A 16,124-nucleotide genomic window follows, 5' to 3' on the forward strand; every position below is an offset into this window, starting at 1 on the left:
ACACACACACACACACACACACACACACGCATGAGCGGGGATAGGGGGCAAAGAGAGAGGGGGGACAGAATGTCCAAAGCAGGCTCTGTGCTCTCAGTGCAAAGTCCAATGTGGGGCTCAAACCCACGAACCGTGAAAGCATGACCCGAGCTGAAGTCAGACACTCAAGTGACTGAGCCACCCAGGTGCCCCATGAAACATTTAGAACAGGGGTACCTGGGTGGCTCAGTTGGTTGAGCATTCAACTTCAGGTCATGTCATGATTTCACGGTTTGTGAGTTCAAGCCCCACATCTGTGCTGAAAATGTGGGGCCTGTTTCAGATTCTCTCTCTCTCTCTCTCTCTCTCTCTCTCTCTCTCTCTCTTTTTCCTCTCTCTGCCTCTCCCCAACTCGTGCTTTATCTCTCTCTCAAAATAAATAAAAATAAACTTTAAAAAAAAGTTTAAAGTCACTACATCTTAAAAAAAAAAAAAACATTTAGAACAGTGCCTGGCACATAGTTAAATGCTAGATATGTGTGGAACACGTACTTCCACTACTACTACTATGACTACAACAGAAATCACTATTTTTTTTAAAGTAAGCTCTGTGTCCAACATTATCATTGACTGGAGATCAAGAGTCACATGCTCTACTCGTCGAGTCAGCCAGGTACCCATCACTAGGACTATTACTATAATTGTTTGGTGCCAGGCACTGTGTTAAGCATTTTACACATGCATTATTTTATTTTTCGTCATAACAACCTTACAAACTAGGAATCATTATACTAATTTAACAGATTAGGAAACAGACTGAGAGATTATACTGCTTGCCAAGGTCCCAAAGCTAAAATTTGGCAGTTGGGAATTGAAACCCACACCTCTGCCTCTTACTGTCCATGCTCTTGCTACTCTACACCACTGCTTATTAGGTTTTGACGGCTTTGGTAACTGCTTAGTAAACTGAGGGTAGAAAAAAAAGAATGGGTACTTACTTTCCCTCTGTTCAAGGACTTTTCCTTATAAATCCCATATTTTGAGTGGTGAATAGACCTTGTGAGAGGAAGTAGATGTACAGCTGCCCTTTGCTGCTGACTCTTAGTTGCTGGCGGCTTGGCTATTAGTGACAGATGAGTGTGTGACACTTTTTCAGGAATGAATTCTTGTTACAGCTGGCAGAATAGAACAGTTGATATGGAATTGCAGTTTGCTCCATAATTCCACTTCCTGGTGTTCAGATGCGGTTGTCATTGCTAGGTCTCCCTCCTTACTTAAGTTGGTATATTAACAGTCACATCCAGGACTGCTGCTTCTGCCTGCTCCATGACCACACGGTGTGTTTGTACGTTGCCCTGAGCTGTCAGCAAAACATTTTGCTGAATCTCCTTTTTTGTTGTTGCTCTGCAACCTTTTTCCCCCTGGCCTTTCTCAGTTGTGTAAAGTCAGTTTCTTTTTTGGCCTTTCCATCCCAGAGAGAAGCTTGAAATATGAAGTGAGGCATCATAGGGATTAAAATGAATGGTTAGACAGCTGGCAGGATGAAATGAGACTCAGTGCCTGATGTGTGGTTTGGCTCTGAATATCTCCTTTCTCCCTCTTTTTCAAACCCACCTCTGTATCTAATCACCAGTGGCTGTGCCAGTGACCTGTCTATAGGGAGCTTAACCTAGTGCAATACTCACTGCTACTTGCAGGAACCAAGAAAGAAAGGTTGCACTTAGTCCCATCCACTTTATCTTTGAGTAAGATAGTAAAGTGGGATTTAGACATTCTTCCATAAAAACCAACTGTGTGTTCCCATAAGTAGCACATGCCCAGGTTTGGCTTACTCACAGGTACTCAAGCCTGGGTATTTGGAGAGGAATGCATTTTGTATCTACCCTCTTATCTCAGGTTTTTAGGCACCAGTAACTGGAGATCACTTTGTCATTGGCGAAAAATAAAAAAAAGGAAGCTCTTACAAGTGAAGAATACTTTGTTGGGGCTTGTGTGAGTTAGTGGCATATTTCTAGTAATCTTGTGAACTGATTTGTTGAGGTTTGATGCTTTGTTTTGTTTTGGTTTGTATGTTGGTGTTTGTTTTTCAGAGGAGCTTAGTTGTTTTTCATGCTAGACTCCTGTATGAATTCAATGCTGAATTAATGACTACAGCTGAAAGGAATCTGGTACTTGAGTACCTACAAATACCAGGGGTAAGATTTCTCCATTTCTAAGTAAAATCATTCATAATTTATATGTATTCAGTCAGTAGAAGTAAGCCCATTTAGATGGATGGATAGTTTGGCGTATTTCAAACCATTCCACTTTGATGAATTGGGTATTGCTAGAAATTGGCATTATATTATGAATGTGAAATGAATTTTGTGTTTGTAGCTGAAAGTCATCAGTGATAACATTGTAGACCTTGTATATTATAAGTGGATACATAACAGGGAACTTGGGCCAGGATGGAGATACAAGAAATATTTATGTGAATAAATCTTTCTTTGGAGATCAGAATACTTTGCAAACAAAATCTCAGTTTTATATTAGCATCTTTTGAGATTTTTTTTTTTTTAGGGCAGCCCAAAGCTGAACTAGAAGGGTGAATTGAAATTGTCCCCCCATTTGCCAGTCATCATTAGATTAAGAACTAGAATCCAGGGGCGCCTGGGTGGCTCAGTTGGTTGAGCATCTGACATCCGCTCAGGTCATGATCTTACAGTTCTTGAATTCAAGCCCCACATCGGGCTTGCTGCTCTCAGCACATAGTCCACTTCAGATCTTCTGTTATCTTCCCTTCCCTGCTTGCACTCTTTCTCACTCTATGTCTCTCAAAAATAAATAAAACATTAACAAAATTTAAGAACTAGAATCTAAGTTCCAGGTCTACTGTTTAAATGTATTTTCTTTTGGACAACCAGATGGACAACACTAAAAGAGCCTAATTTCCACCAATAAAGAAGCAGTTGTCTGTGGAATAGTTTATACTAGAAAAAAACAATTTTAGAGGTGAAGGTGATCCCCCAGTTTTAGCTTTAAGAGCAAAGCTATGATTAGAGCCTGAAAAGTAATAAAGGTAAGAACAAAAGGTGGTATTGCCCCCAAAGTGTAATAGAAATTTATGGAATTACCAGGTATGAATGGTCCTTGATAGATCAATAGTGTGCTCAAGGAGTAAAATACTGGAGTTTAGAAGTCCTGTTTCCTGGACCACTTGCCCAAAACCAAATCAGGACAAGAAGGAGCCTTAGGTTTATTGAATGTAGGTTCATCACCTTTGTCATTACTTTGGGAAATTGGAAACTTCTCCTGGTTTTGGATCACAGATAACTTTTTTGGTTCTCCCAGTCAGATACTTTCTCTGTCAACCAAAGGAGTTTCATTTCTGTCTTGCTATCTCTCTTGGACGTTAGTGACCTAAACTGATTTGTCAGTAATTCTTTGTGTTTAGAAAGAGTCTAGTTATATTTGTAGGTTCAGCCTCACCCAGTATTTCAACAGGAAGTGGGTGGATGCTTAAGTCTATAATGAGGCATTCTTCCTTGTGGTTGTTGCATAGTTGTGAGGACTGCTGTATGCAACAGTAAATTCATACTTCTTTAAACATTTTTGTAGACAGATTTAGATTACAGTAAGTCTGTGTATTGTCTATCATTTTGAAATCAAATGATTATTTGACTTTTCAATTGGGATTTTGAACCCCTGTGGAATGCAAGAAATTTGTCTCTTGAAAGAGGAAACTGGTCTACAAAGTAAAGCTCTTCTCATAGGCCCCGATCCACATTGCTGTTAACTGTAGAACAGTGGGAAATGCTGAAGTGAAAGCAGAAGTCCTAATTGTCACACATATAACATCCCCACATGTTCTCATCCCCTGCTACTGCTGATCAGCATTTTGGGGGTATGTTCCAAAGAGGAACTGCCTTGAGAAGCATTTCTGTTGTTATGGTTATTGCTATAGCTCAGATATACTTGTTTTGGGATGGAACCATAGAAATCTGCAGGTGTTGTCAGTGACCTTGGCTCTAAATGAAGCATTGTATATTTATTTATAATAAGTAGCTAGTAATAAATATTACTACCAGAATGAGCAGTAATTTGTCTTCTGTCCTGGTAATAACAGGAATTCAGAGTGGGGTAAAGATGAATGTGTCCTCCCTCACATGTAGCCTTCCTTTATGACCTTCTTCCACCCTCTGTCTTTTTCACCTCACCCTAATTCTGCTTCAGGGTGTTGGAATCAGAGTTGTGAGAGTGTAGGGTAGATGTCAAAGTCTCCTTTTGACTTTATACTGACCACATGTTATATATAAGTATTTTGTGGTAACTTCTAATATATAGGCCTGTAGAATCTTACTGTTTGAAGGGACCTTAGAGAATACCTCATCCAGTCTTCATTTCAAAGCATGAATTCTGCCATGGTACTGACAGTCTAGACTGGTCCATATACTGCCAGCTCATGGCTAGGGAGGGATGCCTAAAGTCTTTTACTTGTTCTCAGACTCATTCTCAAGTCCCTTAAGCTGAAAATAGCCAGGAGTAAAGATGGGGTTGCTACTGAGTCTGGCTGCATGTCTGGAACTGTTCCAAAGCCAGTTTTTCCTTTGGACTTACTTGGATAGCCAACTCCCAGATCAGCCTGGGAGCCGCCCAGGATGTAAATAACTTAACCTTGGGGCTCTGTCTGAAACGTCCTTTGGACCATTCTATATCCTGCAGGTCCTGGTAACTAGATGAATCTAGATGTGGAGGAGGGTTTGATTCATAGCCATGACCCATCCCTCTCTACAGTTCTTAGACCTGCTTCAGGCCTTGTGTTCAGAATGCAAGTCCATGTTGGCCAAGTAAGGAGGTTATAGCAACTTAGAAGCAAATCTAAAAATTTTAGAACTTCTTAAAAATCATCTAGCTTAGTCTCTTTATTTTGCAGATGAGGAAACTGAAGCCCAGAGTGAGAATTATATCTATCATCTTTGATTTAGAAGACATTGTAGAAGTCATCCAATCTGACCTCTCAACATCAACATCCTACAGTCTGGGAATGTCTCCTGCAACATTCCTGATAGCTGGTCATCCACAGGACTGTACTGGGAACTCATAACCTCTGAAGAGAACCCATTCTAATATAGGACTGCTCTAATTAAAAGGAGCTAACTAAACTGAAGTCTGTTTCTCTATAACTTTTATCTCCACAGTGGTCAGTCCTCTCCTGTGTAACATCTCTCAAGGTGTAAGACCTTCTCAAACCCCATATTAGCAAATATCATTATAGCATATAATTCCCTAATCAAAGTAAAATATAACTGAAAAAGAACTTTGTTTGTTTGTTTTGCTGTTGTTGTTTTTGAGAGAGGGGGAATGTGTGTGAGCAATGGAAAGGGACAGAGGGAGAGTCTTAGGCAGGCTCCATACTCAGCGCAGAGCCCGACCCAGGGCTCAATCTCAGGACCCTGAGATCATGACCTGAACTGAAATCAAGTGTCAGACGCTTGGGGATCCTGGGTGGCTGAGTCGGTTAAGTGTTGGACTTTGGCTTAGGTCATGATCTCGCAGTTTGTGAGTTCGAGCCTCACGTCGGGCTCTGTGCTGACAGCTCAGAACCTGGAGCCTGCTTCCGATTCTGTGTGTGTCTCTCTCTCTGCCCCTCCCTGTTCGCACTCTGTTGTGTCTCTCAAAAAAATAATAAAACGTTTAAAAAAAAAAAAAGTGTAAGACACTTAGCCCACTCAGCCACCCAGGTGCCCCAGAACTTTATTGATTCTGTGAAGACAGGTCATTCACTCTTTCATGGCTCCAAAACTTCTTTTGGCATCTAAGAACCACAACTTTCTTGGTTTTCTTCACTTTCTCTTTTTTTCTGTCACTGACACTAGCGTTTACTACCCCTTTTCATGATACTTTTAAAAAGAGACATACGTCTTATCACTTTGTGAGTATAACTGTACAAACCTATTGAGAGAGTAGCAAATAGGACTGAAGAGTTAGCCTTACCCCTACAACCTGTCCTCATTCATATTTGCTGGCTGTAGTGGGCCTCTCCATTTCTATTGTCATTGTCTTAACCTGTGAAGAGTCCCAACTGATCTATTTATCTCCAGCCTTCTCCTGCCCAAATATAACTTCTTTGCTTCTGTTAGAATGACTTGTCTAAAATGCAAATTTGGCCATGTTACTTCCTTAATACAGTGGTTTCTCAACACCCAGTACTCCACAGATTTTCCACTAAATGACTACTGATGATAGAGGAGCCTTTCTCAACTGGATTTCCATGAGAGAATTAAACCCTAATGCCATTAGGCATCCATTGTATATAATGTATTAACTTTTTCTCCAATGCATCTGGAATGGTGCTAGTAGTTATGTACGGTCTTGAGGAGAATTGAGAAAATAGTCACTCTAATCATTTTCTTTGTTCTGTGGATCAGATGAGGAACTCAGTGTGAAAGAGTGGAGAGAGAGAGAATGTGTGTTCTTCAGGAGGTCCAGAAGCCTGGCTGGGAGCAACCTCTGGAGGAAAAAAACCTCAGTAAATTTCATTTAAGTCCAGGGTTTCGTCTTTGCATTTGTTTCATCTTTACATTCATCTTTGCGTTCTACCACATAATATGTCTATAGTTGAAGGTGTTTAAAAATATTTATCAATGCATAAAGTTGATTTTACAGTAAGATTTTCCTAGGGTCCATGTACTACAAAATAACTACCTTTTTATTTAGCCTTGTAGTAGACATTTTATGTATGTTACATTACTTAATGTCTCCAGGAAAATTGCCCAAGATCACATAGCTAGTAAGGTTATCAGAGTCACGGTACTAACCCTAGTATGTTTGAATGGCACAACTTGAAGCTGAGTTGAGTCAAGAGCCTTGAGAGTCTTTGCCCATTTCTAAGTTTATCTTCACTGGAATGTAGGCTTTTTTTTTTTTTTTTCCTAACGAAGTTACTGTTGTGTTTCAGATCATGCATAATTCCATACTTCTTATGGTGAATATAACTAACTTGAAAAAATTTTTTTAAGGTTCTTGTTTATTTTTGAGAGAGAGAGAGAAGGAGACAGTCCACGAGCAGGGGAGGGGCATAGAGAGAGGGAGACACAGAATTGGAAGCAGGCTCCATCCAGGCTCTAAGCTGTCAGCACAGAGCCCGACTCAGGGCTCGAACTCACGAGCCATGAGATCATGAGCTGAAGTCAGACATCGAACTGACTGAGCCACCCAGGTGTGCCCCAGAATATAATTAACTTTGATTATCCAAAAGGAAAATGAACAGTGATTCAGGTAATTCCATATAACAGGGAATCTTGTTTCTCATTGGTGGTTCTGAAACATATTAAGTGGTTTTTTTTAGTAGCAGATTTACTTTTCTGTTTGTTTTGTCTTGATAGATATTGACATATTGTCATTTCTTGAGTACTGTCTGTGGTGTCTAAATGGGGTGTCTCTCCCAATCAGATGAGGGCCCCAAATGATCACTGATCGGGTGGAAGCTGATGGTGCAGGCAGTGACAAGAATTCACCCAAGGCAGAACAAAGGAGATAGAAGTTTATTGAATACACCATAGGGGAACAGTGGGGAGGACAGCCAGGGGAAGGCTGTCTGTAATGAGGTATAGAGGTATAGAGGCTGTTTTTAAAGAGGGAAGGTGAAGGAGGTATGGGGACATATGGAATTCTCCCATTTTTGGTAGCTGTGCCTAGTTGCAAGTAGCCCATTGGTCATTTAGGGCCTACGGATATTTTGAGGGGGTTACCTGATGGGTCTGTCTGTATTCAACCAGGTGGTCACTGTGGCCCTGTTTCTGCATTCCATTGCTCAAGCCTGTTTGCCTAAAAGTGGCCTCTACACTCTCTAGCTGGTTGTGGGAACTGGTTTTTTTAGTGATAAGAAGCCATCTTGCTATTGGAAACTTGTATCCCATCCCCCCCCCCCCCCCCCCCACCATATGACAGAGAGTTGACTCCATTTGTGTTCTGCTTACTCAAGGCCCTTGGGAAAGTATAAATTCTAAAGTACCAAGGTGTTACAAGAACCTCCTCCTGGCCCCCAGTTCTACATGTACCTAGCCATCTGGAATCCAGTTTCCATTAGGTGTCCAGAGAGAACATCTGGAATGCCTTGTCAGTGGCCACATTTGATGTACAATTTCAAGGGGATCTGGCTCCTTTAGCTCCTCTGAGAAGCTGGAACAAGTACTGAAATGATTGCTAATAGAGGGAGCCACAGTGGCTGTTTTCAATCATCTCTGGCTGTACCATCGAATTTGATTCTTCCAGAAAGCTTGAAATTTGAGAGTATAAGAGCATCCAGAGGATGGTGTACAGAGCCCTGTGAGGTTCTTTCATTTGCAACCTCCTGCCTCCTTTCTTGTTCTAAACTCTTTCACCAGTGAGTTACTAATGATTGCATCTTAGTACCTCTACACCATGTAGAGAAGAAGAGTTCAACTGGAAGGGAGAGTCCAGAGTTTGGATTAGAAAACCTGTTGAGTCAAAGGGGAATTTAGCAGAGGAATGGAATGAAAATTATTTCCTTAGACAGTAGACAAATATTCAGGAAACACCTCTGCACCCCAAAGATAGGCACAGCTGCCACACAGTGACTATTAAAGGGAGGTTCAGAGTTATGAGCAAACAGCTGATTCTCTTGGTTCTTGGGCTGTTGCTGTTGGTGACAGGAAATCTTGTTCCCCAAGCTGCTGGCTTCCTGTTTTATTTTTACTCTTAGTAGATCAGAATGTCCATAACAAGGAGCAGTCTGTTCCAAAGGGTTCTACTCCCCCTTTGAGCCTGAAGGGCTTTTTTTTTTCCTTCTTCTTTTGGTCAGACAATATGTTGGTTCACTTTTAAGATTTGTGATACTTAGCTTTTTGTATTCACAATCAACTTTTTTTGGTGATGAGCTGGTGTTTTAAGATTTGATGTAAGTAAACCTGTTTTGCCTTTTTTTTTTTCTTTTTAATTAAATGAAGAATTGGGAATACTGGGGACTTGGGTATGTTACCTTTATGCTTTACCTTTTCATTTGAAGTGAATTTGCATTTTCCCTAGCATGAAAACCATTAGGCTGTTTTAAATTTCTTTAGTTTCACGAGAAACAGGAACAGCCTGGTATGCCTTGGCTGTAGTCATACCCATTTTGTTGAGACTAAAACCTCCTCCTATCCTTGTAAAGCTAGGAATTTGGTAATCTAATTCTAAAACAATAGCTCAGCATGAACCTGAAGTGGTGGGGATTTCCTAGGGAAAGGGGCTCAGCTGACAGGATAAGAAACGGTAACTGGAAGGTTTCCGGATCTGCTCCAGACACTTCCTGCCGGCTCAAGAGCCTTTTGGCCCAGGTGTGTTGATCCGGATACGAATAGAGAGAAAGGGAGCTCTTGGGTAGATGAGAAAGGACTAGGGAATCTTATAGCACAGTTTGCTTTAGCATCATGTTTGACATATTGAACGTGTAAAATTTTCCTTGATATTCTTTAATTCTGTCAATTTACAGACTAAACTTTAGTAGTGTTAATAGACACTGGCAGCTAGTGTTTAGTTGTACATTAACAGTCATCCATCAGGGAAGAACTGGAGAAGTTATGTCCTGATGTAGATCAATGGAATTGCTATTGGCAACTTAATTTCCGTTGTGGAGATGATCAGATGACAGCAGCTCTTTTTTGATCCTTATAATTGATCATCTGGAATCTGATCTGTCCTGATTATGGATACACCAAGGATAGGATCTGTCCGTACTATCCAGAGCCTGCTGAATGGACTGTTTTCTGACCATGCCTCCTTGCCTCTGGAGACTCTTGTTGGTTGGAGCGTCGTTGTTATTTTAAGGTTTTTAGGTTTTTATGCTGCCTGTGTAACTCAGCCAGCAGTCACTAGTTCAGAATTTCTAAACTGATCCGGCAAGCCTTCTAATAGCAAACCTTAAAGATTGGGGCGGGGGGAGCTTAAAAAAGAAGAAATGATGGGGGAGAGATTTTTTTAAAGCTGTTTTAGATCAGAACAAGACAAAAGAAAAAAAAGACTCACACAGCCCTAGTGTGCCTGGAATTTGTGGTTGAGTAATACTTTCCTGTTATTTCTTTTTTAGGTTGTTTTTCATCATTCAGAACATTGCCTGAAGCAGGTCCACCATGCCGTTAGTAACGAGGAACATCGAGCCAAGGCACCTGTGCCGTCAGACGTTGCCTAGCGTTAGAAGCGAGCTGGAATGCGTGACCAACATCACCCTGGCAAATGTCATCCGACAGCTGGGCAGCCTGAGTGAGTGCCGCAGAGAGCCTGTGCTTTGCCCTCAGGGGTCGTTGGTGCTCTTTATTTAGTTTCCTTCTCCTCCCGTGCTCCTATTTCTCCCCCATCTGCCTTCCCTAGGTAATGCGAAAATGTATCCCTCCCCCTCTCCCCAAAGAGAGGTTCATTTTTGGTACAGAATTCTTCCCCTCAACCTTTTCTTCATCTACCACCACCCTCTAGGTTCCCTCCACCTCCCCCTCCACCTGCTTCAAAAGAAATCTGTGGGAAGGGTGGCAGGAAGGGCTGCAGCAGAAACTGCAGATGGAATGACAGAGCAGAATTCTCTGTGTGTAAAGTGGGAGGTTCACAGAGCAGTATCTTGGGTTGGGGAATGTGCCCATAATTGCACGAGCTGTTCAATGTAGCTGACTTTGTTGAAGCCTCAAATGTGCCAATAGTCTTTCTCTACCCTACACCCCCTCCCCCAACTTTTCTTCCCAAAGAGGAGTAAAGCAAACATGCACTCAGATTCTAGCTGACTTGTGTACCCCGGTACACATTTAATTGTGCTGCAAGCCCCCAGGTCCAAGTTCAGGGTGCAAATTACTTTTGCAGTCTCTAGGGTATTGGGAATTTTGCAAGCTGCATGAACACACAATGACACAAAGTGTAGCTGGAGCCATTCTTCTCTAGCAAGAAGACGGTTGTTAGCCCAGTCTGTTTTGGAGTTGAGGGAAAGCCAGCTCAATGATATTTTTGTTGTTGTTGTTGTTGTTGTTTTAATTGGCAAGAATGAATGAGACTGCCTAGGGTGGAGTACATGCATGGTTTGGATTTCATTGTGAATCAAGCTGACTTTGTTTGAAGCTGAGGTAGGGGAAGGGCAGACGCTTGGATAGGCTCTGCATTTGTCTTAGTGCCACTCCAGCTCCCATAAGAACCTTCGTCAAATTGCCATTTTAGTGATCTTCCTTAGCAAAGGCATCTTGGTATGAATTCTTTCAGACATTCACCCCTTCTATTGAATCACTACTACCCTTAGTGAAGGCAGTGGGGTATCAGGAAAGCCTGCATTCCCCCAGATAGTAACAGGCCCTGCCTTTAAAACAGGGGCCTGAGGAGACAGAGTTCTGCGACCATATGATGTATGGGGTCTGAGATTCCTAAGCCTTTTCCTAGCTCCAGAGGCCATCTCTGTTGATCTAGGGCTTAGGGAAACCTGGATGGGGCGTCACGAAGAAACGAAACCCTGCCAGTGCCCGTCTTACACAAAGGAACATTGACAGCAGTGCAGTAGCAGTGCAGCTGACAAGGAAGCACATGAAGGCTGTAGAGAGCCTCAGTGCTTCTTAAAAGCATCATTTCTGCTTCTGTCACCCTGAGAAGGCCAAATGGGTGCAAGTCAATCACACACCGGTTCCTTCTCCATAGGACAAAGGACATCTAGCTAATGATGCTTCTTACTCTCACTCAGCAGGAGTTATGCTCTCTCTCAGGTGTTTTTCCAGGGTAGTGTTGATGGATGTCATTGCTCACTCTCTCACTTGTGATCAGACCACTCCCATCTTGAGGAAGCTGACCTGAGGGCCAGGATTGGTTTGTACCTACAGAAACAAGATTTCCTCACATTGTAGAGCTAACTGACCCTTTTTTTTTTTTTTTTAATCCAATAAACATGTATTGAACATATTTTATGTGCCAGATGCTGAGGGAATAGAGTGATAATAAGAAATGGTCTCTGCCAGGGGCGCCTGGGTGGCTCAGTCAGTTGAGCGTCTGACTTCGGCTCAGGTCATGATCTCACGGTTCATGGGTTCAAGCCCCACATCGGGCTCTGTGCTGACAGCTCGGAGCCTGGAGCCTGCTTTGGATTCTGTGTCTCCTTCTCTCTCTGCCCCTCCCCTGCTCATGCTCTGTATCTCTCTGTCTCTCAAAAATAAATGTAAAAAATAAAGAAAAAAGGTCTCTGCTTTATAGGAGCTTATAATCTACCAGAGGAGACAGAAATAAATAATTTTTAAGGGGAGAGGGCGATGAGAGGGGAACTCACATTTGTTGATTGCCCACTTTATGCCAGGTTTTAATAGGATCTTGACATAGATGATCTCATTTAATCTATTCAGTGATCCTGTGAGGGTAGGTGGTGGTATTCCCATTTTTCAGGTGAAGAAATGAAAGCTCAGAAAAGTAACTTGCCTAGAGAGACAACAGCCAGTAAGAGGTAAAGTAAGATTTCCAAAGAATTTCTCTGCTGTGTCTCTGCCAACACCACCCTGGTTTAGACCTTCGTTAACTCTCACCTAAACTGTTCCCTTGGGGTGCCTGGGTGGCTCAGTGGGTTAAGTGTCTGACTTCAGCCCAGGTCATGATCTCACAGTTTGTAAGTTCAAGCCCCACAATAGGCTCTGTGCGGACAGTGCGGAGCCTGCTTGGGATTCTGTCTCCCTCTCTCTCTCTGCCCCACCCCTGCGTGCGTGTGCGCGCTCTCTCGCTCTCGCTCGCTCTCTCCCTTTCTCCCTTTCTCTCTCTAAATAAATAAAGTTAAAAAAAGAAATAGAGGCGCCTGGGTTACTTAGTCTGTTGGGCATCCGACTTTGGCTCAGGTCATGATCTCACGGCTCATGGGTTCGAGCCCTGCGGCCTGCTCTGCACTGACAGCTCAGAGCCTGGAGCCTGCTTGGAATTTTGTGTGTCTCTCTCTCTGCTCTTCCTCCACTTGTGCTTTGTCTCTCTCTCTCACAAATAAGCAAACATAATAAAAAATAATAAAATTAACTGTTGCCTTAGCCTCCCTCTGGCCTCCCTTTCTCTATCAGTCCTCTTAAATATATAAACCTAAAGATCTTACAAATCTTAAAACTTTAATCCCTGCCAGAGTGGTCTGCTCAAAATGCAAATTTCACTTTTTACTTTTATAATTATGAATTATTTGACTTTTTAAAAGTTAAGTCTGTGTTAACTTTTGCAATTTAAAAGTTTTTTGTTTTTTGTTTTTTAATGTCTGTTTATTTTGAGAGAGAGCAGAGAAAGGGCAGAGAAAGAGAATCCCAAACAGGCTCCACACTCATCACGAAGCCTAACACAGAGCTCCATCTCATGACCATGAGATCACGACCTGAGACGAAATCAAGAGTCAGATGTTTAACCATCTGAGCCACCCAGGTGCCCCAAAAGTGTTTTTAAAATAAGAGTACAAGGGTGCCTGGGTGGCTCAGTCGATTAAATGTCCAACTCTTGGTTTCGGCCTACGTCATGATCCCACAGATTATGATAATGAACCCTGAGCTGTTGAGATCGAGCCCTGAGGAATCTGCTTAAGATTCTCTCTCTCCTTCTCCCTATCCCCTTCCCTGCTCCCCTACTCGAATGAATGAATGAACAAAAAATAAATGTATGCATACATACGTACGTACGTACATATGTACGTACATAAGAGTGCAAATGTTAGAAATCTCCCCTGTTCCTCACTGTGGAATTGTTTAAGTTTCTTGGCCTGGCATAAAAGACTTTTCAAAACCCGCCTTCCTTTCAAATCTCATTTTCTGCCATCCATCTCCCATTTTATAATCCTTTTATTTTTTATTTTATTAAAAAATTTTTTAATATTTATTTTTGAAGGAAAGAGAGAGCATGAGAAGGGGAGGAGCAGAGAGAAAAGGGAGACACAAAATCGGAAGCAGACTCCAGGCTCTGAGCTGTCAGCACAGAGCAGGACGCAGGGCTTGAACTCACAAACCATGAGATCATGATCTGAACTGAAGTCGGATGCATGCCTAACCGACTGAGCCACCCAGGCACCCCTCCCATTTTATAATCTTTTTAAAAGATTTTTTTTTTTTAATGAGAAGGAAGGAAAAGAGGGGGGAAAAGGAAGGAAGAATGATTTATCACTTACTTATAGTATTTGTGAGAGAGACCATACTCTCATACTTGCATGCGATGCCCTTGCTGTTTCCTGCCTGGAGTACCCTCACCATCCTTGCAGCTGCTCTTGCAAGGCCTAGCTCAAGGATCTCTTCTAGGTTGGACTAAGTGCTCCTCTGAGCTGTATCATTACTTGCCACATTGTGTTGAAACTTTTCTGTATCTCTTATACTAAATTAAAAGTTCTCTGAAGGCAGAAGTCATGTCTTGTTTATCCTTGAACCCCAATGTTTTATCTTGTGTAGAATCTGGCACCCAGTAGAAGCTCAGTAAATGTTTGTTGAATGATGTATGCCTGTGTTCTCTCCACCGTTCCATGCTGTCAGTGCACAGAGAACACAGGGAAGGAAGTAGTACTCTGTATGGGGATTCAGTGCATGGTGTGGGGGCATAGGGAGAGTTAGGGAATGCTTCTTAGAAGAGGGTAGATTCACACCAGGCCTCCAAAGATGATTAGTATTTCACTAGCAGAGAGCAGCACAGGAATAAGTTCATATGTACTTCATAGTCGTGACCTTGTCCTCGTGTGCTGTAGCCAGAAGTTCTTGGCCTAGTAGGCAAAGTGTGATTATGGTGTGGATAAGGCACAAAATTAAAAATTCCACAGCCTTGGATTGCTGCATGATAGCATATCCAGAATTTTTATTTTCCCTCAGTGCAAGGAGATTGGCATTTCACATACTATGTTGCCATATCTTAGGAGATATAGACACAGCCCAGCCAGCCTGCACTTTTGAATTAGTATCCTGACCACCTGGTAGAATGGAACCCCCACTTGGGTCATTAAGAAATCATGCTATGATACTGGGTTTTCTGAGCATACTGGGGCCATGCCCCTGGGGGCTCCAAGACTCCCACTCAGACTTCAACAAGAGCAACTTCACAGTTTTAAAAATCAGTTTTACCTGTTCATTTCCACATAGGCTTTCATTTGAAGAGTTCTGCTAAGGAAAAAAAAAATTAAAGACTGCTTCTGGATTCTTTTGCAAAATGTGTTTGATAACTATTATGAATGTCCTGATGTGATAGTGGGTGTATCTTGGTAATCTGAATGAAATTTAACTCTGAACAAGGCACTTTGGTTTTCTCATATATAAGTATCACACTTCTGTTTTCAGAGATTGGAGTAGTTTTTAGTACTTGAAGAATAGGGGCTATCATATTACTGACTGGAATTATATCTTAAATTCCTTGTAAGTGTAAAATAGGATATTTAGATACACTCTTGAAAGTCATCTGATGTGGTTGAGCAGTATAAGGGAGAATTTCATTGTAACAACTTACATTTTTAGCTTGTTTAATCCTATGACAGTTTAGTAGGGTTGATAGTTATCCCCATTTTACAGATGAGGAAACTGAGGCTGAGACATTGTGACTTGCTGAAGAGTACACAGGTATAAATAGAAAGAACTGAGACTTAAATCCGGACTTTTCAGATTGAAGTCTGCTGCTTTTTCCATACATCATCTTGTAGTTCTGAGTAGGCCCAGGGCCTGAGGGGATGATGTGACAGTGGGGAAACCTTCACACCACCTCACTCCCTCTTCAAACAGCATTCTCAACGTTAGCATGTTTATATGTTGGGGGTAAGATTTTATCTTGAAAATCACTGTGCCACATTCAGCCACTACTCACGTTACCACTACTCCCTTCACTGAGGAACAGAAAATCCTGGGTACTCTCTTGGTGACCTAAGGGTGGGTTGATTTGGGGTTTTCTTTTCCTCCAGAATAGCTCATTGGTTGACTGATTGATTGATTGATTGAGGTTTTGATTTGTTTGAACTAATCTCCATGCCCAAGATGGTCTTGAACTCATGACCCCGAGATCAAGAGTCGCATACTCTACCAACTAAGCCAGCCAGGTGCCCTGGTTAACAGATATTTTTGAGCCTGGTCTATTTTCCACACATAATGCTGCATGTTTCTCTGCTTTAGCTTTCCAATCAGTTTTCCATTACCTGGTTGAGCATGATGCAGTATGGTCTTTATAGGACTGTATTATGGACA

The 16,124-nt window shown here is 42.0% G+C and overlaps 1 protein-coding gene across 2 annotated transcripts in view; it reads left to right on the forward strand.

Moving 5' to 3' along the window:
- The window catches only part of WASF2 (WASP family member 2), a 72,869-nt gene that overhangs the window by 41,355 nt on the left and 15,390 nt on the right, over positions 1-16,124 (forward strand). Inside the window, exons 1-2 of one of the 2 annotated variants that reach the window (XM_047085726.1) lie at positions 8,797-8,881; positions 10,049-10,221. In XM_047085726.1, coding sequence (XP_046941682.1) covers positions 10,092-10,221 — 130 coding nt within the window. In that variant the 5' untranslated portion in view covers positions 8,797-8,881; positions 10,049-10,091. Of the gene's footprint in view, positions 1-8,796; positions 8,882-10,048; positions 10,222-16,124 lie in introns of those variants that run through there. The other variant, XM_047085725.1, reaches the window with a different exon arrangement.

Source organism: Lynx rufus, unplaced genomic scaffold, assembly GCF_022079265.1.
Source record: "Lynx rufus isolate CCGP_SWC_20201006 ecotype Redwood Valley unplaced genomic scaffold, mLynRuf1.p SCAF_2, whole genome shotgun sequence".
Lineage (NCBI taxonomy): Eukaryota > Metazoa > Chordata > Mammalia > Carnivora > Felidae > Lynx > Lynx rufus.